This window comes from Contarinia nasturtii, unplaced genomic scaffold, assembly GCF_009176525.2.
Source record: "Contarinia nasturtii isolate CC-2019 unplaced genomic scaffold, AAFC_CNas_1.1 Cnas_scaffold_4084, whole genome shotgun sequence".
Classification (NCBI taxonomy): Eukaryota; Metazoa; Arthropoda; class Insecta; order Diptera; family Cecidomyiidae; genus Contarinia; species Contarinia nasturtii.
Window position 1 is genome coordinate 907,057 of NW_022201380.1, and position 22,496 is coordinate 929,552.

A 22,496-nucleotide genomic window follows, 5' to 3' on the forward strand; every position below is an offset into this window, starting at 1 on the left:
TGATTTGAAAAAATATTAGTTCGAAAGGAGGTATTTATATGAAGGTTCAGCCAATTCTACGTACTAAAAGTCGATATTGAAAGTTTTGCAAATGAGTGGAGACACTGAGAAGCCAGTGAGAGTGCTCTCTAAGAACTCAAAACATTCGAGAGTTTGAAAAAATATTCAAAATTGTCGATTTGGCAGAGGGGCATGTGATTTGAAAAAATATTAGTTCGAAAGGAGGTATTTATATGAAGGTTAAGCCAATTCTACGTACTAAAAGTCAAGATTGAAAGTTATTCAAATGAGTGGAGGCACTGAGAAGCCAGTAAGCTAGGGGCTTTTATCTTCAAATGTATACGATTTATACTGTAAATAGTGAACTATATTGCAGAATCATCTGTAATACGCGCAAATAAATGTGCATAACTGCATATATTTGGTGTATATTTCGTGTATATTTCGTCTATGGCATGTTTTTTCATTCTCTTTTGTGCGGATCTTCTTCGATTCTGTGTAGCTATACTGTGTATGTGTGTACACTGCAGTTTGAAATACATCTTATTCACTGGTATAGGCGAGAAATTTTAATCGTATATATGATGAATAGGACGTGAATATTGTGTATAAATTTGTATGAACGAATGATGAAAGCCCCTAGCCAGTAAGAGTTCTCTCTAAGGACTCAAAACATTCGAGAGTTTGAAAAAATATTGAAAATTGTCGATTTGGCAGAGGGGCATGTGATTTGAAATCATAAGTTCGAAAGGAGGTATTTATATGAAGGTTAAGCCAATTCTACGTACTAAAAGTCAAGATTGAAAGTTATTCAAATGAGTGGAGGCACTGAGAAGCCAGTAAGAGTTCTCTCTAAGGACTCAAAACATTCGAGAGTTTGAAAAAATATTCAAAATTGTCGATTTGGCAGAGGGGCATGTGATTTGAAATCATATTAGTTCGAAAGGAGGTATTTATATGAAGGTTAAGCCAATTCTACGTACTAAAAGTCAAGATTGAAAGTTATTCAAATGAGTGGAGACACTGAGAAGCCAGTAAGAGTGCTCTCTAAGAACTCAAAACATTCGAGAGTTTGAAAAAATATTGAAAATTGTCGATTTGGCAGAGGAGCATGTGATTTGAAATCATAAGTTCGAAAGGAGGTATTTATATGACGGCTAAGCCAATTCTACGTACTAAAAGTCAAGATTGAAAGTTATTCAAATGAGTGGAGACACTGAGAAGCCAGTAAGAGTGCTCTCTAAGAACTCAAAACATTCGAGAGTTTGAAAAAATATTCAAAATTGTCGATTTGGCAGAGGGGCATGTGATTTGAAATCATAAGTTCGAAAGGAGGTATTTATATGAAGGTTAAGCCAATATATGAAGGTTAAGTAAAAAATTGTTATTTTCACGCAAAATCGTTTTACAATGAACTTGCAAATTCAAAGTGTAAAATGACGATTCACACTGAAACAACTTCACTGAAATACAATGAACATTTATGTTCACACTGTTCAATTTCTCTGAGCAATGATAACTCTAGAATGAAAAACCAAAAGTCTCCTAACGATAGCAGACACCGCCTTCTCCATTATATGAGTGAAGTGAATATCGCCATTTGTCGACGGTCATTTGTATCTGTATCAAAAACATGGACAGGGTACACTTTTTTTGCTTTTGGTTCGGTACTCAAAATATCTATTTATATTATACTTACTTGTAAAAACTCATTAACGTGTAAATTGCCAGCCACTTCTCTTAGGTTCAGGTTTTTTCAAGAACGCTTGTAATAATTACTTTTTATTTGTCTGCATCTTCATCGAACTTCAGTCCAGACTCTATCAAACGAATTACGTAAAATCGAAGTTAAAACAAAACCTTTAAACGAATGCAGCAGTATCTATTTGAATAGTAATTACAAATATCTTGCACCCTTTAAAGATGGCCTTAGTCCCGGACAGTATTGCGATCCGGATGAAAATACATTTTCTACCCAAGATGGGTACACATTGACAAAGGATTCTTGTTAAGGGGACAGTGAAGGTCCCCTACAATACATCTCCAATAGTGATAAAAACGAAGCAACAATAGTTCTTTCTATAGGCCGACTATTCGGAATGAAGTGACATTTTTTTGTCAAACACATTTTTAATTTCGCTAAAATTCTGCATAAAAATTTACAACTCAATGAAAAACTAGATGAAAAAAATCTTCCAAAAAATGAATAAAACTTTTTAATTCAGATAAATATCAAATCTTAATTATATGAATGAAATGGTGGTGAGCTGGGCAGTAGTGGTGGTTCATTAAGAATCGTAATGCGTCTTTCTTGCCTAGATGCTGGTTTAATTATCTTTTCAGCTTTTACGTATTTTTGGAATGCATCCAATGTCATGACTGGTAAGTATTTAGCTTTGCATATCTATCGCATGAAAAAGATTCAAATTTGATTAAAATAAATACGACAAAAATAAATTCAACAAAAAAAAAAAATGAAGTTACTTACACCAAACATAGCAAATCCAACACTTTGTCTATGCATGAATGACGTGATTATGACATTATATTGTCGTCTAAAATCGAGTTTTTCGTACGCCGTTCGTGTGGTGCGAATTTCGACCGTTTTAACTCGATTGCCAGGACTGCGTGCCATATCAAAAACCACTCGCATGCCAGATATTTGTAAAAATGTCCCGATGAATCGTTGTTCACGATATTTTCGTACCGAATATTCAAGCGCTTGAAGTAATATATCACCTGGACATTTAACAATCACAAGATCATTATTAAAAGGCAATACTTCTTCCAAATCGGTTCGTGTTATGTTTCCAGCTCTTAATCCACTGCGAATGGATCCGCTGGTAAATAATGCAATGGTCGAAATAAATGAAATATCGTCTAAGGCGCTCAAAGATTCTTTAACAAATGAATCTGTCATTATGTTACCAAGACCACATCTAAAAGTATCAACATGATGATAATTTGATTATTTTGAATGAAAAACGGGAATTTATTTGTAATTACTCTAATATCCGGCATTTTAGATCGTTAAAATCCAATTTTGATTGTCCAATAGGCGGACCTGACACTTCCCTTTCTCTCTTTCGATACTCTTTTTCGAGAGCCATTACTTGACGGTCTTGGGGAATTTGTGGATGGAGCAGAATCGGGTTACCACCCCATTTATAAAGCCGCCCGTTTTTGAACTGTAAAACACAAAACGTTTGATTTAGATGAAAGGTACGTCCAGATGGAACGTTGTTGAACTAACCCTCAATTCTAATTTGCCTAAATACTTTGTTGCCCAAAACGCCGTAACGACAGGAACCTCTTTTCCATTCGCTTGCGTGACAATAGTGGGATAAGTCGCTCCGTCAGCTGAGTCTGTGTCTGGCTGGCGTCCTGTGTAAAGAAATTTATGACTGTGCCCTCCGATTACAATATCAACGCGTGGACAATTCGCAGCAATTTCCAAATCCATTTTAAAACCCGAATGACCCAACGCAATTATAATGTTCGCACCATTCCTATGTAATTCTCTTGCTTCATCGCTGAAATGAGACGTGGTCATGACTTTGGTCGTTTTTTCTTCAAGTTTTTTACTCACTTGATCGTCATTATTTCCGATGTGAATTTCACATCGCAATCCGGTGCTTTTTCCCTCGTTTCCGGTGTAAGGTAACCAATGATACCGATTCGAACACCTTTCACTCGGATAGTACAGGATGGCATAAGCCATTTAGTTCGTCGTAAAGAATGATTAGCGCCATTCTCAAAATTCGAAAATAATACAGGAAATTTGACTCGATTCAAAAATTGCTGCAACGTTTCAATTCCATGGTCGAATTCGTGATTACCCAAACACTACAATTGAGTTTTTATTAGTCGTATACTATTTTGATATAAAACTGTAGTGCGCTTTTACTTTTCCGCACACCCAGTGTGGGAATGGTATTCAACTCACCATTGCATCTGGATATAAAATGTTCATAAAATCAGCCGTAATATTCGACTTGAACAAACTAAACCATCGAGACCCAGTGAATATATCGCCTGCGTCTATATTAAAACATATGTTATAACCTCGATATATAACGATTACCGATTAATATGTATTTACCAAGATACAGAACTGGCGGTCCGGTTCCATTTTTTGCCGCTTGCCGATAATCCTTTAGGACACGCGATATTCGGGCGAAGCCTCCAAAACCCTTGTTTGAATTCATATCGGATCCGCGATACGATTCTAATGAGGAATCGATCGGCAAGAATCGTCCATGCATGTCATTCGTATGTAATATTATCAGGTCAAAATAGTCGTTTGGTTTCACATACTCCACTGACAATGTCAACAACACCATAACAATCCAAAATTTGGAATGATTTTTTCGGATAGGTTTCTCGAACATTTTTAAATCACTTTAGTTGGTTTTTAAAAAGGAAATTTTTATATTCGAAAATGAGACATTTTTAAGTTCTTAGTAACTCTTAATGAACAAATTAATGAACGGTACAAATGGAGCGTTTGGGGCAATTTTCACTGTGGTAATATATCTAATTCAATTCTTTAAACAAAAGTGTATTAAATCTTCCAAAGCTCAAAAGTTTTTAAAAGCAGAATCGATGAAAGTAGAGAAAACGAAACCTCCAAAATAGATATTATATGTTTCTTATTATTGCAAGTGATGCAAGAAATTTATTGTTCTTACAAGATCAATCAATATTTATACAGCTTACCAAAATGAGGACTTTGATGACGCATAAATAATATGGAATATTTTCTTTTGATAAATGTTTTATGACGAAGCTGAATTTGTTTTTCACGTGAAAAATATGACGTCAATTGATATAAAAATGTTTATAATTCGATTGAAGGTTTTTGCTTTTTTTCGATTGTCTCATAAAAATGCCTTTGTGGAATTAAAGCAATAAAAAAATGTTTCACAAAATAAAACTCATGTCTTTCTCTCGCTTACACTCAATGGGAGGAAATGACAGCAAATTTTAAAATTGGCGCGCTGTTTAGTTTCGATTTGAGTTGTAAAATTACATTGACGTCCCCTTTGAAATTCGGTGCGCCACCGTCGGCTCAAAGAGACTTGAAGTCTTCACATCCTCTCATTGCTTACACTTATTCGCAATAATCAATACAAAATGAAAAGGCTACATCTACCCTTATCCGCTATTTTGAGATAGATTGATGAATGCAGCTCCCTCCCCAGTCAAGCACGCACATTAAGGTGACTGATGAACTCTGCCCGGAGGGAGAGACAGACAGATAGAGAGCAGACTTATTTTTTTGAGTACCGATTAGTTCCATGATGGCAATGGTTGTTTATGAGCCTTTAGTTGTATGAGTGTAATGGAGGTTCATTTAAAATTGTGATGCGCCCTTCGTTCATAGGCACCGGATTAACAACTTTTACAGTTTGCGGTAGTCTTACAGTTTCTCCGGTTTTAAACTCAGGCAAAGAGATCACAAGTGAAATCGACAGTGTAAACGAACTCTCACTTCGAACTGCAAATTCATGTATTTCAACCGAATTTAAGAAACAAAGGAGCATGGGTTTTACCGATTAGCAACGAAATATTTGCTGATTCACAATTTATGAGACTTTTTATAGTCTCTATATATTATCTTCTATATTTTTATAGACTTTTTTTACATTTTCATATTTCTTTGTTTATTTTGGTGAAAAATATTTAATGCAATTTCTTTTAAATTCAAAGAAAACTGTAGTTTTTTCGGCGAACAATGAATGTTGTAAAAATCGTCGACACAAAACTCAAAGCGATTACCAAATACATTGTCAACAATTTTATTGTGCAGCAAAATATAAGTGCGAGTTGTGTGTGAATGGGATATCCGTTGTACATGCAAGGGGGAGCGAGATAGTATTGGACAACGATTTGGGTGACAAAGATGACACATTTTTACGTTCTGATCACACCAAATGATACAGACCATTTAGTGGTGTTCGAGAAATGAGAAAAAAAAAAATATTTTTTTTTTCACTTTTTTGCTCTCTACCGAGTCCCCGACAGTTTCATATAAAGTTGCCATGTAGCAGCCAAATGACGCCTATTGATTCAATCACGATTGTAATTTGCTTACTATTCAATAGGCATCACATAGCAAGTTTATACGAAACACTCGGAGACTCGGTATAGAGCACTCAAACAGTGAAAAAAAGTCCAGATCGTGATTTAGATGATATGGAATGCGATTTTTTTCATTCTGATTTCACCAGGTGATACAGAAAATTAAGTAGTATTTGAGAATTGATGAAAAAAAATTAATTATTTTTTTTCATTTTTCACGATTTTTTACCGAAAGTTTCATACCTATTGAATAACCTTATATGTTGACATTTGATTTACATTCCAGTTCATGTTGTTTTGTAACAACATTCATTGTTCACCGTAAAAACCACAGTTTGCTTTGAATTTCAATCAAATACAGGGGGAGGGGAAAGTTTCCGACCTGACATATAGAGAGCGCTAGTTACAAATTGTTCTTGTGATGTATTTGACGTACCAACTGTCACTAGTATTTTAGAAAAAAAATTGAGTTGATATCTGTCATCGATTGTTTTCTCTAGCATTGTGTACCAAGTAACCTCGAGATTTTTAAAAAAATGGATAAAATCGAATATCGTGCGGTTATAAAGTTTCTCACAAAAGAAGGTGTAGCACCAAAAGATATCAATGATCGCTTGCGGGCTGTTTATGGTGACCTTGCTCCGTCGTATACCACGGTCAAAGACTGGTCAAAGCAATTCAAGTGGGGCAGAGAATCGTTGGAGGATGATTCTCGTTCTGGTCGACCAATTGAAGCAACTGCTCCAGATGTGGTGGAAAAAATTGACCACCTCGTGCATGAAAATCCTCGGATGAGCAAGAAAGTGTTGGCGGCAATGTTTGACATCTCAGAGAGAAGTATTTTCACCATACTTCATGAAAAATTGCATATGAAAAAGGTCTGCTCACGATGGATTCCAAGAACTTTGAACAGAGCTCAGAAAGAAGAACGAATTGCTGCCGCACATGAGTTTCTCGAGTTGTTGGAATGGAATGAAGAGGATACATTTGATCGAATCGTGACTGGTGATGAAACCTGGATTCACTACTATGATCCATTGCTCAAATCACAAACGATGGAGTGGCATAAACGTGGTGAACCAGCATCAAAAGTGCCACGCAAACAAATTGCTACAAGCAAAGTAATGGCATCTGTATTCTGGGATTCCAAAGGCATACTATTGGTTGAATTCCTTCCAAAGAACACCACAGTCACGGGCTATTATTATGCTCAACAGATGCATAGATTGCGCAAAGCCATTAGAGAAAAACGCCCTGGTTTGCTCACTCGAAAAGTTCTTCTTCTGCATGACAACGCACCATCTCACAAATCATTGCTTGCAAGAGCTGCCATCAAGGAGTGTGGGTTTGAACAACTTCACCATCCACCGTATTCACCAGACCTGGCCCCCAGCGACTATTTCCTGTTTCCAAATACTAAAAGATACCTCAAGGGGAAGCAATATGAGTCCGATGAAGAGATATCTACCGATATTTTCAACGTTTGGGAGGACAAAGACGCCGCATGGTTTGAAGGAGGAATTAAAGCATTGAAGCATCGTTATGAAAGTGTAATTCGTGTTAAGGGAGACCACTTTGAATAATAAATGCATTCATTTAAAAATACTATGTGTCTTTATGTGTCAGGTCGGAAACTTTCCCCTCCCCCTGTACATATTGAAAGGGTTACATAGCACAATTTTACATAATTTTGAAGTATTCTGGTTAAGCTGTTTTCATTTTAATGAAGCGTCGTATCACTAATAATAATTTAATGACGTCGAAAATTTGTGAATGCAAAATACTCACGTTCGATTTAATTCAAGTTGAAGTCAGATGAATATCAAAATATATAATATGACTTCAATAGAGCAGAAAAATTAAGAACAATAAGCTGCAGAGGATGTTTGATTCAAAATTTCGAACAATAGATAGAATGAATTTTCCGATTTTTTCAATGTTTATGTCCAATCAAAAAGATCTTTTGTATCATCGTCTGCAGCTTATTGTTCTTGATTTTTCTGCTCTATTGAAGTTAAGTTGGTTATCGAATAGTTTTCATTGTTTAACATCCTTCGAAAAACAGTGGATCATATGGGAAAAGAAGAAATTTGAAAGAAGTGCGGAAAAGTTGGTTTTTTACGGATATAAGATCTTGTTTAAATGATTGCTTGTCAGGTAAAACAGAGGATGGTAGAACTATAAATTAAAATGCCTTAATGAAACGCCAATGAACACTCGTATAATTGAACGATGCCGCAGAAATTGGAGCAAGTTACAACAGAAGTTGTTTTTACTTGTTGTGCAAAAATTGTCGTGTTTAGTTCATTTCATTCTTTCTCAAAACAAACAGAAATTGTATTGTGCTCCAGATTTTTTGCATATTTTCTTTTTCAAAGGAATAAACTAAATGTTTGATTCAATTCAAATCATTTCAATTTTTATTATTATTTTTTCGGTCAAAAACAGATGATTCAGCTTAAGCATTATTATTCATTCGTTTCACAATCATTTGCATCAACATTATCACAATTTAAAATTCGAGGAATATGTAAGTACAGTGAATCTAATGTAAATGTTTTGGGTTTTTCCGTTCTATAAGTACATGAAACCTATCTGCAAACTGTAAAAAGAAGGTCTTTTTATAATAAAAATATGCCGGATTAACTTAAATAATAATTTTTATTTAGTGTATTTATAATGCACGTATGCATCGTATGATGGTTGATACTCAACTGAAGAGCTATCGTGTGACAATGTATTGTCTTATGTCAGCTGTCAAAATGCTTATAATCTAGTACATCATTACACAAACAATGTCATCGAAGGGGTTCTCAGATACTCAAAACATGTTGAAAAAATTCTTTTCGGAAAAAAAGGCATGATTCTTTAAAATGAAATACCTTTCCCACACTAAGGCTACGATATGTATGCACATGTGTATGCATAGAAGGGATATGTTGCGTTTTTTCTCACAGATTTTATTTGTCTCATTTTGGCATTGAACATTTGGGTGCTTCATTTTTGGAATGAGATAGTATGAATTTTAAATAGAAAGTGAAATGATGATAAGATACACAGTCATGTTTGATCGTTTGTAAAAAAAAAAAAACATTATTTGTGATTGAATGACATCACTTTTGATAATTTCATGATTTACGAAAATACATTAAAGCCAAATTAGTCTATGTGGTAGGGGAAAAACGGTTCAAATGCTTCGCAGGCACTTGATAATTCTTAGTACATAAAGCATATTCCCCTCAGGCGATAAATATATTATTGACATTGAGTTTTTTTTTTTCGTTCGGAATCGAAGAATTTAAAAAGTGAGTTCGTATCAGTAGGGTTTTTCTGCTTGAATTTGAATGTTGTCACCAAAGATAAATAAAAAGAAATTATATTTGAATAAAATAAAAGTGAATTCGAAGCGAATTGGAAGGAAATTATTATTTTGAATCTGTGAAATAAAAGCGATTTCAAAATGAAGATCTTCTTTTGGACTGGGTTTTTGTTCGTCACTATTTTGGCTGGTAAGGGTGTTAAATTTTTCATTATATTTTCAGAGTGGAATTTCAAATCTGAATGAATTCAAATATTAAATAAATGACATTTCGGTGATAATCAATGAAAAGCATACGATTTAAGCAATTTAAACTCTATTAAAAATAGACAATATGCACAAAACCCCATAAATTGTTCAGCTTAGCTAATGAAATGGCAATGCAAAGAAAGATACTGGGTCAACTGTACTTCTTCTTTTTCAAGCGAGAGTGGCGCCACCTCAAGCAATACATGTATACGTCATTACAGCAGTGCAAAACATGCTGCTCACTGAGCAGTGCTCAGCTCCGTCTCTGTGATGAGTACTTATTATTTTAGGCATACATATGTAACGCTTGCGTGTATATTGTGTGGAAAAAGAAGAAGTAGTACCGATTTTGGGATTTCATGGGATTGTACTAGGTGTACGGTACTAGGTGCTTTGAATACCCCGATTACACAAAAAGAAATTATACAATGAAAACTAGATGGCTTGTCGTATAAAATTCGAAACTAGTTGACACACCGTATAAAATTGTATTTTTCCATCTAATTTCATACAAAATATCGTTTTTGTGTATTCTCTTTTATGCGGACCTTCTTCAAAGCATAAACGAAGAAGAGCCGCACAAAAGAGAATACATAGCCATCTAGTTTTCATTGTATTACTTCTCTGTGTGTAGCATATATAAATTGCAATTTTGACAGCCATTCCGGTATCACAAAAATGCGAGCGATGGAGTGTGTTTTTAGCTCAAATGTTTGCTTTTCAGTTCACAAAAAAGAAGGATTCACTATTTTGGCATTTAAAAACACGTATATAATTCACGATTTACAGGTCAAACTTATGCAAGTATAGGGTCGGAAAATGTTTTCAAGTTGCAAACCGTTATGAATATAACAAGTCAACACACTCAAAACCAGAATGAAAGCGGTGTGTCATTCAATGGCGACAATTTCGTTGTATTCCAAACATACAACCCAGCAAATGTATCCAAATTTAATATCCGATTTAATGTGAGACCACGTAATAACCAAGATAGTGTACTTTTGTATGTTGCTCATTCAGGATGGATTGGAGATTTTGCAGCTATTCTTATTAAGAATAGCCACTATCAATTCCGATTCAAAAGCGGTATGTTTGAAGACATAAGTTTGCGTCCGAAAATTCGCCATTTCAATTAGTACGAGGGCCACTCCTTATGTATCTAGCCTAATAATGAAAAAACAATTATTTACTATTGAAAGTGGCTTCATTGTTTTTCAAAATATTCGTCATGATGATCGATACACTTTTGCATTCGCTCGAACCATTTGTCATAGATTTATGCCACTCCGAAAGTGATATCTCCAAAAATGTGCATCAACTGCTTCTTTGGGCGTCGCAAAACGTTGACCATGCAGTTTTTTTCTTTACGCTCGGGAACAAAAAGAAATCTTTGGGTGCCAAATCAGGACTGTACGGCGGATGACCCATCAATTCGATGTTTTGAGAGGTCAAAAATTGAGTTGTTGGATCAGATGTGTGAGTGCTCGCATTGTCATGATGAAGAATTATTTTGCGAAGGGGGTTGTTTTTCCTCAATTCACCAAACACTTTTGGCAAACAAATGGTGGTATACCAATCAGAATTGACGGTCTTACGATCCTCTAGTGGAACTGTTGTCACATGACTAGTTTTTCACGGCTAAATGTTCATGCAAAATTGTATGTATGCTGTGGGAAGAAATGCACAGAGATGCCTAAATCTCACAGTATGTCACATGACAATCTTCCATTATCATATTTCTGACAGCATCGATGTATTTTAACACAACAACTGATTTTGGACGACCTTCTTTAAACTCGTCTTTTAGCGAATGACGACTTCGATTGAATTCGTTGTACCAGTTTTTCACAGTTGCAAAGGATGGGGCTTCATCACCAGAAGTCCAATGGATTTCATCGACACACTGCTGTCTTGATAATCCACGCCGAAAGTTGTAAAAAATAATCACACGAAAATGTTCACGGGTTAATTTCCTTAATTTGGCTGAGACGCAGATTACAAGTCACTGTAAACAATGCAAATAGCACTCGTATGACAGATCGTTCTGAGGAGGTTTATGCTACAGAATGTCAAGCTTTACGAATATGACAATGGTTTGCATCGAGCAACACTAAAAATTTAAAAGGCTAAATACATAAGGAGTAACCTACGTAAATAAGGACCCATTTCAAAAGAACGAAATTTTCACTTATTCAGGTATTTATAAGAACATCATTTGGTCAGAAAAAGGATTTGATGTGAACAAGTGGACATCAATTTCATTTGGATTTGAAAATGGTGTTGGTTTTCTTAAAGTGGGCGATTCACCGCAAATTACCCACAGAACAAATAACACCAATTATTATATGATTTGGAACACGAATTTGTACATTGGCGGCTATGACAATAGCATTAAAACGAACCTCGAAATAGGAGCTGACAGAGGTTTTGATGGTTGCATTTCAGACGTAAGGAGCACTATCACAAAGTAATTTTAATATTTTTAAATTGAAAACTTTTCAAATATTTTCAGTTGGAAGTTTCATCTGAAAAGATTGATATGCTTAGTGCCATAAATAGTGCTAATATCAAGTACTGTGAGGATACAGCTGTAAGTTTATTGATTTTTGTTCCGTTTAAAGGCCTTATTTGCTAAGCACACGATTTTAATCGTGGACGATTTCAATCGTCTAACGATTATTATAAAACGTTCACGATCTTAATCGGCAAAGGTTTTTTCATAATCGGCGACCGATTTGTTCACCGATTTCGAAAAAAATCGTCCACGATTACAATCTTAGCAAATAGGGCCTTAACTGCAATTTTACTGACAATTTTAAAATGTTTAATAGCCTGAATGTTCTGGCCACGATTGTGTGGAAGTTGTTAATCCATGTTTAGCACAAAATCCATGTAACAATGGCATTTGCGCAAATAAAGGCAACACAAGGATTTGCCACTGCCCGATTCATTTCACTGGAGAATATTGTCAGCACAATGCACCAGTCACATTTTCAAGTCAATATACAGGAAACAGTTACATTGAATTGAATAAATCAACTGTAGTAAAGGGTCCCGCCAAAGAATATATTTCATTGGGTGTGTCATTCTCGACCATGGAACCAAATGGATTATTGATTTGGTATGGACAACCCAATGGCGTTGCACATAATAGACATGATTTCATCGCTTTAGCGGTTGTTGGTGGTTTCTTGAAAACCACATTCCACTTTAGTGGCAATGAAACAACTGTCGTACTTGATATCCGTGTTGATGATGGAAAACTTCACAACGCTGTTTTATATCGTAATGGTAGTAGTGCTAGCGTCATATGTGAGAACGAAAGGATATTCATTGAAGCATTACAACCAACGAAAAACTACATTAATTTATCAGGCAACATCTTTATTGGTAAGATGAAACGTCAATTTGATTTTCCGTGAACAATTAAATGTGTTCGATAACTTAAAGTTATTAACTTTGAACAGGTGGTGCGCTGAATATGGGAGAATTTACTGGAAGTCGTCACACACATGGATTCAAAGGTTGCATCGCCGTTTACGACGAAAATGTTCCCGTAAACATGTCCGATAGCGCTGTCAGTGGATACAATGTCCTCCCTTGCTCCGAGTAAGTTTAATTTTAAATGGTAAATCAATCGATGATTTTAACTAAAATTATCTACATTTCTTATTGATGCTCATATCGATGAGAATAGATCTTGTTTGAAAAATTCAAGGCATTGTGTTGATGATACTGTGTTGACAACGACAACTACATCTGCAACACCAACTGAAGGTAAGCTCCGACTTTTTTGCTCTTACAAAAAATATTTAATAAACAAAAAACGATTAGGTATACACAATATGCGGTCCAATTGAAATTTTTCGTTTCTGAGCACAATTTAATCACATTTTGAGTATGTTTCCACAGCCATTGTCAACAAAATACTTGTTTTTAACTCTAAATAATTAAAAATGGCAAACATTCAAATATTGGCTCGCATGCATACTGGGCGTACCTTGCAGTGCAAGGTTTGCACATTGCTTAGAAACTGAAAGAAAAGAAAAATTCATTCATTCAAATGCGTATATAAATTAATAGTTCCAGGTACAACGAAATGTTCACAAGGCGTTTGCGGAACCGGGCTTTGTCAAAACACCAGTTTAGGATTTGAATGTTTCTGTCCATTAAATAAAACCGGTGATCGATGCCAATATACTAAACACTTGGATATTAACAATTTGTTATTCAAAAATGGCAGTTTCATTTCACTTAAAATAGCGAATTCAATCGCAAACATTCAATTCTATGTGAGACCCCAAAATAACCAAGATAGTGTTCTTTTGTATGCGGCTCAATTTCATTATAATGGAGTGGGAAATTTCGTGGCACTTATTATTAAAGATAGACACTACGCATTTAAATTAAGAACTGGTAAGTTGAATAAGCGTTAGATTTTCGATCTATTTGTATTTTAAAATCTATTCAAAAATCAATGTTTTTACTTATTTAGACTATGAACTAGTCACCATTTATTCAGAAGAAGAAGTTGATGTGAACAGGTGGACATTAATTTCACTTGGATATAAAAACAACGAATGTTTTCTTAAAGTTGGCAATTCACAAAAAATTATCCGACAACCGGTTAAACGCACCAATAATATTCAATTGGGGAAGAATTTGTACATTGGTGGCTATGACAATTGCATTACGTTGAACATAGAAGTAGAAGCTAACAGAGGTTTTGATGGCTACATTTCAGACGTAAGTAGCACTATCACTTGTTGCTCTTCACTTGAAAATGAATTTCATTTTTACGATGATTTTAAAAATAAACTTTTCCGACATTTTCAGTTGGAAATATTATCCGAAAAGATTGACATGATCAATAGCATAAAGGATAGTGCTAATGTCCAAAAATGTGCATATAACGATGTAAGTGATTTTTATTCCATTTATCCGTAATATTGCTGACAATTTCAAAATATTTAATAGCCTGTTCCACAAGTACCCCAACTACTAGTTCCATCAAATGAAGTTGGTTCAGCAATGCAAACTTCCAAAATTAATGTTCAGCAAGCACCTATCATTCGCATTTTTCCCGAAATGGAAAATCTAACGATAACTGAAGGAGACGAATTGAAGCTGGAATGCTCGTCAGAAGGTTTCCCATCGCCGATTGTGCAATGGACACACACAGACCAAAATAGTTTTGAACGAGTTATAATATCCGGAGTGGCAGTTTCATTTCTTAGAACCACTGTTACCTTGATTGAAAAGAATAATACTGATCGTAGCGATGAAGGAATGTATAGTTGCCATGCTAGCAATGAAGCAGGTCACGCCAAAAAATACATTAACGTTGTTGTTCAACCAAAGCATGGTGATGTTGGTAAGTTTGCAAATATGCATACTAATAGTAGAAATCGAAGTAGGTGCAAATGTGAATAACAGATACAAAATGACACATCCAATGGGGATCAAAATAATTCATTCAATTATACACGTTTATATAAAAAAAATATCCCATTGAACTGTAATCATAAACCATTTCAGGAAATGGGACAGCTGATAAATATAAAATAGAAAAGCAAAGTGTTGCAAATGCTGAAATGACTGCCAAAAATGGTAATTTCGAATTAAAATGCATAGAAAATCGAAAGAATTTTCCCAAATTACACTCTAATAATTAATGCTAAAAGAACAAAAATGTGTGGTGCCATCTCGTCCATATAATGTGAAAATGTGTGTCAACATGCTACACTGACAGTAATACGCTTTTAATGAACGACATGACACCACAAGTATTCGATCAAACATTTAATTTCATTTAGAAAATTATCTCTTTTTCAAAATTAGCATGCAAAGCATTTCCTAGGAATGAAAACATAAGAGTAGAAGAACGTATAATACTTGGTGATATTGCTGATCAAGGTGAATTTCCCTGGATGGTAAGATTGATCGTTTATCGATTTTTCAAATGTATTTCACGTTTTTTTTTCTGTTTAAAAAGGCCGCCATATTTTACAGCGACGAATTGAATTTAAATTTTGGCTGTGGTGGTACAATAATATCAGAGTTCTATATAATGACCGCTGCACATTGCGTGACAGATAGGCAGCCACCAGTGATAGTGCGATTGGGAAAAGTAAGTGAAAACAACAAACTGATGAGATAATTTTCTTTATTAAAAATGTTTATTTTTTTAAAAAACAGGTGAATTTAACCGATACCATTTCTGATGCTGTTAAGGCCGTACATTATAATATAAAAGTGAGTAATTCACATACAATTTTTATTTTGTATTTTTCTTTTTCTACAGTTTCTAATTACTTGCTAGAATTACACGCGTCATCCAAATTATAACATTACCACGAAAAAGAACGATATTGGACTCATTCGACTGTCAACAAACATTCGGTTTACCAATGCGATTAGACCAGCGTGCTTGCACACCAATATGGCTGATGTAGATACTAATAGAAAAGTAATTGTGATCGGCTGGGGCAATACAGATCCTGCTAGTAGGTTGAAGAGTTTTGATTTTGAGTTCATTAAAAAACTTATTTGTGTTAACTTCAGGAACGTCTCTATCAAACGAGCTACGCAAAATTGAGATTAATACAAAGCCTTTAAATGATTGCAACAATACATATTTGAATCATTTTGCATTGAAGAATCATGCAGTGTTTAAAGATGGTCTTATTCCCGGACAATATTGTGCATACGACCCAAAATGGAGAATGGATTCTTGCCAAGGCGATAGCGGAGGATCGCTACAAAAAATGTCAAATAATGATCCAAACACTGTCGAAATAGTTGCAATTGTTAGTTTTGCTCATGGTTGCGCGTTGGAATTGCCTAGTATTTATACTCGTGTTGCCCATTATATCGATTGGATTACGCCCATTGTTTGGCCACAAAATTAACATTTCGTTTTTAAATAATTTCATAAATAAATCATTCAATATTATACCGTGAAAAATTTGGTTAATGTATAAGTTTTGAATTCCAGAAAATGAACCTATTGATTCAGACTACACTGTCATAAGCTTGACAGAAAATTTCGTGACCCTGGTTTGCTAGGGGAGTCTCTCACTTTTGTCGAGCATGAATAATTCAAGATAAAATCGATAGCATCGAATAAATAAGATTTCAAACGATATTTTCAATAAAAGCTGATAAAAGCAGTTTAGAGGCAATATTTGTCGACATTTCAATGCCAACTTAACCTGCTATACCAACTTGTCACAAGGGGCAAACTACTTCACTTTCGTAATTCTTATAATTCAATCTAGTACTCCGATAATTCCAAAAAATTCTATATAATTCCACACAATGTCGCATAATTCCAAACAGTTTTTGAAGTATTTTAAATAGTTGTTTATTTACACAGAATTTTTGTATGAATAATATTATTTCAACGATAATATTTTTTGATATTTTTTTAATTTTCATAAATATATTTTCATGCAAGTATATACAACCGAAACCAAACTATTTTATTGGCTTCATTTACTGAACGAATCGTTTCGAAAATTGTTTGCACTGCGATGTGTTGTACAATTTGCATAGCAGCGACGTTGTATACTCATACATTCAAAGCATCGCTCTTCACGTACACACACATTGTCGTACAAATCATTTTCGGAACGTTCCCTTCGTTTTGATCACATACAAATGAAACCAATTCAAAATAACTCTCCGAAATCTGTTTGTATGAGAAATGTCAAACCGGTATCATTGATGTGATATACAAGTATGAAAATATATTTATGAAAATATAAAAAATATCGAAAAATATTATCGTTGAAATAATAATATTCATTTAAAAATTCTGTGTAAATAAACAACTATTTAAAATACTTCAAAAACTGTTTGGAATTATGTGGCATTGTATGGAATTATATAGAATTTTTTGGAATTATCGGAGTACTAGATTGAATTATGAGAATTACTAAAGTGAAGTAGTTTGCCCCTAGACTTGTCATGTTGATGAAGATAGACTAGATTATGTTACTAAAATGTTCTGTCTATTTTTCTCAACAACTAAAAAAATACGATATATTTTATCAAAATATTTTATATTTTTTACATTTTGTGGGATTGGTGTTCAAAATATTCGCGAAAATTTAAAAATATTGAACTTAATGACGCTTAATGAAGTAATAACAAACACATGTAGTAAAAAGAAATATATTTTTGACTGACTCCTTAAAGAAAAACGCACCTTGTAAATAATAAGAAATTTTACCAAATCAATTCAAGAAATTTGCACTTGTTTTTTTGAAATTTTCAATACTTACATATATTTTCACATATTTTTTTAATAATAAAATACATATAAAAACTCACAATAATAAATTAGAATTTCAAAAATTCAAACACGGTTCAAATCAACAAACATTAAAGTCACATTTCATGAAATGTCAAAACACTACGAACAGTTTTGCCAAAAGTGATAGGCTCGTAGTTCCATTACGCGCCCTCCACTGCACGGCTACGGTTTTTTTACCACTACAGGCCAATGACCAATAAAAAGAGCAAAAAAAATCGAGAAAAAACCACGCATAAAGCCGATTTTTCACTTTTAATATTTCAAAGCGTTTTTTTACCACTACAGGGGGGTGAGGGATACCAAAGGGGGCACCCCCGGATAGCCCTATCGATTACCTTTTTAACGATATACATATATGTATATATGTCCGGGTATTTAAATAAAAGTTTACAAATGATATTGAATGGAAATATGCAATTTTTTCGATTTTTGACCATTTTTTCGAAAATTGATTCCTTGATTTTTTACGACATTGTGAAAAGTTAGGACCCAAATTTTGGCTATCTTAGTTTTTCATGAGGGCCAACTTATATACAAAATTTAAACGAATTTGATATGAAATCGTCGATATTCGTTTAATTTCACAATAGAATACACAGAAAAAAATATCTACCAACTATTTTCGTCACCAATATCAGAATTTTTGGTGAAAAATATTTATCGCAATTTTTTTTTTTTATTTGATTGAAATTCAAAGCAAACTGTAGTTTTTACGGTGAACAATTGTAACAAAACAAATGATTTTTGAGTATGAAAAACTTGACAAATCCATGTAAAATCAAATGTATGAAGGAAATATGTACATACTTACCATCCAAAAATGTTGCAAACAAATAAGTTAATATAAAGAATAAAGATCCTCATTTTACTTTTCCGCACACACTAAGTGTGTAAGGGGAAAGTATTGCAATGGGTCAAAATTTACGAAACCTCAAAAACATGTTTTCTGGACGTTTCTGAGGTCAGAGAACCCGAATCAGGCCGTTTTGAGCATGGTTGTTGTGGGTCTGTTCCACGTCGTACGTCGTACGTTGTCCACCGTACGCAGAATTTGTCCATCGATTATCTCACCCCCCAGAAAAGTTATTTTAAATCTGACTTAACGGGATGATTGGGGGTCCCGAGGAATAGAAATCATTAGATTTTGAGCGACTTTGGTTGATGGAAAAAAATGTCTTGCCTGGAGTGATACCTATGAAAAAGAGTCCAATTTTCGTCCAATTTCTTGAATAATAGTCGTTTTTTATTGGTACTGATCTTCTGATCGAACAAGCAAAGATTCTCTTCCTTCGAGTAATTTATTAATTCATTGTAATCAAAATGTTCTCTCTCCTTGATTAGTTTTGTGAATGATACGGAGGTGAATTAGGCTGCAGCGGAGGTTGGTTGAGAACTTTAATACGCCCTTCGTGTACATGCAGAGGATTTATCACTTGAACAAACTCAATGTAATTTTTAAAAGCATCCATGGTCGATATCGACAATAACTTTGACCTACATCTCTGTGAATGAACAATCATGGATTAGTCTAATTCTTATCCAAAAGACACCGTCACTTACTTTGAACATATTATATCCGAAATTTTGTCGGAACATAAAAGATGTGATTACGACATTATAATTCTTGAGCAAGTCGACTTTTTCGTATGTTGATTCTGATGTGCGAATTTTCACTGAAACAACGCGATTTCCGGGATGTTTATCGACACTGAAAACCACACGCAGTCCAGACATTTGCAAAAATGTTCCGATAAATCGTTGTTCACAATATTTTCGCACAGAATATTCGAGAGCTTGAAGTAGCAATCTGCCTGAAATATTAACGATAACCAATGAATCTCTGAACGGAATTATTTCTTCTAAATCGATTCGAGTGATGGTTCCATTTCTTAAGCCACTTCGAATGGCTCCGCTTGTAATTAGAGCAACATGAGTGTTATTGACATCTTTCGCAGCAATTACGAATGAATCAGTCAGCATATTGCCCAAACCACCTAATGGAGAGGAAAATGAATTAGGTAAGACCGAAATTTTTGAGACAGGACTTACATTCCATGAGACGGCACCTAAATTAGAAACAGAAAATGTGTGAATGAAAAAAATGAAAATTTTTGTTATGATTCCGAAATGCATTCAAAATTCAGCAGAGACTGCTCTTCAGAGCAATGAAAACTCTGCGAAACAGTCTCTGAAATTTTTATTACCTCAAGTCGCTTAGTTGAAGTTTGCTTTCTCCAATTGGAGGTCCTGAATAAAATGCTTCTCTTTCACTATATTCCTTCTGCAAGGCAAGTACCTTTAAAAAACAAATTTAAAATGTTCATGAAGTCAGCGTTGACTTTGTAGCGGAATAAATAAACCAACTTCGGGGTCTTGTGGTACACTTGAGCTAAGTAGGATTGGCTTTCCCGCCCAGCTTATCAAATTTCCTCTGTAATCAAACTACGAAATACAAAATGCTGAAAAATCTGTAACTAGCCATATCAAATCGTGTTCAACATACGCGTAATTGCAATTGACCTAAAATTTAATCAGAAAATTAATTTGATCGATTAAAATTAAATTAAATTGGAATTACCTAAATATTTTGTGTAAGCAAAAGCAGTCACAACTGAAAAAAAAGCAAAAACTCCATAAATCCATTTAAAAAAAATCGTTCAAATAAATTCAAGCGGAATCCTAACGGAACGAAGCCGATTTGAGTCAAAATCAATGAAAATACCGGGAACTTTTTTTCCGTTTCTTTGTTGGATAACAGTTGGATAAGGCGCCTATAAGAAAATCATTGTATTTTTCTATGACGCATGTGTTACGAAAAAAATTACCTCAATTTTTTCTTTGTCAGGCTGTTGACCTGTATACAAAAATTTGTGCTGTATGGATGAGAATAATATCGACTTTAAGCAGAGCATTCTTAAAAACGCATCATAAATTGAAACCTACAGTGTGTCCGCCGATTACAAGATCAACGAGAGGACAGTTGGCAGCTATTTCCAGATCTCTTTTAAAACCGGAATGACCGAGCGCTATGATAATATTGACACCATGCCTTTGTAATGCTCTTGCTTCTTGGCTGAAATGAAACAAGGGATTTGGGTCGTCATTCATGACTATTTTTTTTTTGTATTTACTTGACTGCAAGTATCTCAAGAGAGAATTCAACATCACATCCTGGCGCTTTTTCCTTTGTTTCTGGCGTTAAATAACCAATGACACCGATTTTATGCCCTTTTACACGAAAAATGGCCGATGGCATTAGAGATCTTGTTCGATATAAAGGATGGTCGTAGTTTGCAATGTTTGCAAATAAAACTGGGAATTTCACTCGATTCAAAAATGGTATCAGTGTATCTATTCCATAGTCAAATTCATGGTTGCCCAAACACTACCAAAAAAAGATTTTTTTTTTTTTTCAAAACAATTTTTGGTTTTTTTTTTTTTTTTTTGAAGAAATTCAAGGAGTTTCATGAGAAATTTACCATTGCGTCTGGATTTAAAATGTTCATAAAATCGGCGGTGACTTTGTAGTGGAATAAATTAAACCAACGAGATCCCATGAAGATGTCGCCCGCATCAAGATACATAACCGGAACACCGCCATTCTTATTTGCGCGCCGATATTGCTTTACAACATACGAAACCCGCGCAAAACCACCATAACCTCCAGTTGAATTGTGATGAGAGCCTTGATGTGATTCCATTGAGGAATCTATTGGCAAAAATCGGGCGTGCATGTCATTGCTATGCAAGATTATCATGTCAAAAAAGCCATTTGGAGCCGTTTTCACGAAATTGACTGACGATGTCAACAGAAGTGTAACGATCGAAACCATGTAAGGGGCTTTCCACACGCTTTTCTTCAACATTTTTGAATCTGGATCGAAGAAAAATTAAGAATATCACTTGGTGCATACCATCCGTTCGATAAAACGTGTTGTTTTTTGAAGATTTTCAAAGTAAATAGAAAAGTTACCAAAAAAAATTCCAAACAATATTCAAAATTGGTAGACAAACAAAAATGTTTCTTATCAAAAACTCAACTTACCCATTTGTCAACCAGCGCAACGTCTAATTTTATGCAAAATTAAACCAAATCTTTCCTACAATATTTATTATTCAACAAATTGAACTTTGGTTCTCGTAGCGATCAATATTTATATACAGGTGGTGGAATTAGTCGAATTACTTGAAGTGACTAATTTGTTTTTTTTTTTTCTAGGCAAGTGGCAATACCGCGAAAGTTATAAACAATTAAAGTAATAATAACGTTTGCGCGTTGTATTTAACATTTCTTAAATACAACATTTTAACATTAATTAAAAATTCTTTCAATTCTGACGGCATCAGCAAATTATTATTTATTTTTCCATAATAATTCCAACCCCCCCTGATGTCAAACAATGAAAAAAGATTCATAACATACAACACCATCTCTTGGTATGCCACATATCTGTTTTTTTCTCCACAATGTGGAGAAAGTGTTTACGTATACGTATACGTTGACATTAATAATCTGTCAAAACC

At 34.4% G+C, this 22,496-nt stretch overlaps 3 protein-coding genes across 3 annotated transcripts; 1 reads left to right on the top strand and 2 right to left on the bottom strand.

The window, feature by feature from the left end:
• Positions 1–2,189: 2,189 nt before the first annotated feature.
• Positions 2,190–4,543, bottom strand: LOC116350368 (protein 5NUC-like). The gene is made up of 7 exons (XM_031782145.1): positions 4,103–4,543; positions 3,947–4,041; positions 3,590–3,846; positions 3,254–3,533; positions 3,007–3,188; positions 2,489–2,939; positions 2,190–2,404 (listed from the first exon to the last, which is right to left on the bottom strand). The coding sequence occupies exons 1-7, from the start codon at positions 4,389–4,391 to the stop codon at positions 2,240–2,242; spliced, it is 1,719 nt and encodes a 572-aa protein (XP_031638005.1). The 5' UTR covers positions 4,392–4,543; the 3' UTR covers positions 2,190–2,239.
• A 10,398-nt stretch (positions 4,544–14,941) lies between these two features.
• On the top strand, positions 14,942–16,563 carry LOC116350317 (serine protease persephone-like). Its single transcript, XM_031782072.1, has 7 exons — positions 14,942–15,026; positions 15,191–15,262; positions 15,494–15,585; positions 15,648–15,782; positions 15,851–15,907; positions 15,975–16,158; positions 16,217–16,563. The coding sequence occupies exons 1-7, from the start codon at positions 14,942–14,944 to the stop codon at positions 16,561–16,563; spliced, it is 972 nt and encodes a 323-aa protein (XP_031637932.1).
• A 2,630-nt stretch (positions 16,564–19,193) lies between these two features.
• On the bottom strand, positions 19,194–22,133 carry LOC116350370 (protein 5NUC-like). Its single transcript, XM_031782147.1, has 13 exons — positions 22,018–22,133; positions 21,452–21,846; positions 21,104–21,357; positions 20,916–21,045; positions 20,798–20,845; positions 20,695–20,743; positions 20,556–20,583; positions 20,476–20,497; positions 20,337–20,414; positions 20,177–20,268; positions 20,022–20,038; positions 19,533–19,966; positions 19,194–19,474 (listed from the first exon to the last, which is right to left on the bottom strand). Exons 1-13 carry the CDS (start codon positions 22,019–22,021, stop codon positions 19,310–19,312), a joined length of 1,716 nt encoding a protein of 571 aa, XP_031638007.1. The 5' UTR covers positions 22,022–22,133; the 3' UTR covers positions 19,194–19,309.
• Between the last annotated feature and the right edge of the window lie 363 nt (positions 22,134–22,496).

Excerpts from the sequence above, each read along its gene's own strand:
- LOC116350368 (XM_031782145.1), bottom strand. The coding sequence starts at position 4,391 with ATGTTCGAGAAACCTATCCGAAAAAATCATTCCAAATTTTGGATTGTT. Across the intron at positions 3,847-3,946 it reads TTTTATATCCAGATGCAATG|TGTTTGGGTAATCACGAATT; the intron begins GTGAGTTGAATA and ends ACTCAATTGTAG. Across the intron at positions 3,189-3,253 it reads TAGGCAAATTAGAATTGAGG|TTCAAAAACGGGCGGCTTTA; the intron begins GTTAGTTCAACA and ends TGTGTTTTACAG.
- LOC116350317 (XM_031782072.1), top strand. The coding sequence starts at position 14,942 with ATGTATAGTTGCCATGCTAGCAATGAAGCAGGTCACGCCAAAAAATAC. Across the intron at positions 15,586-15,647 it reads AAGGTGAATTTCCCTGGATG|GCCGCCATATTTTACAGCGA; the intron begins GTAAGATTGATC and ends CTGTTTAAAAAG. Across the intron at positions 15,783-15,850 it reads TGATAGTGCGATTGGGAAAA|GTGAATTTAACCGATACCAT; the intron begins GTAAGTGAAAAC and ends TTTAAAAAACAG.
- LOC116350370 (XM_031782147.1), bottom strand. Across the intron at positions 20,584-20,694 it reads AAACGGAAAAAAAGTTCCCG|TTGTGACTGCTTTTGCTTAC; the intron begins GTATTTTCATTG and ends CTTTTTTTTCAG. Across the intron at positions 20,269-20,336 it reads GTGTACCACAAGACCCCGAA|GTACTTGCCTTGCAGAAGGA; the intron begins GTTGGTTTATTT and ends TGTTTTTTAAAG.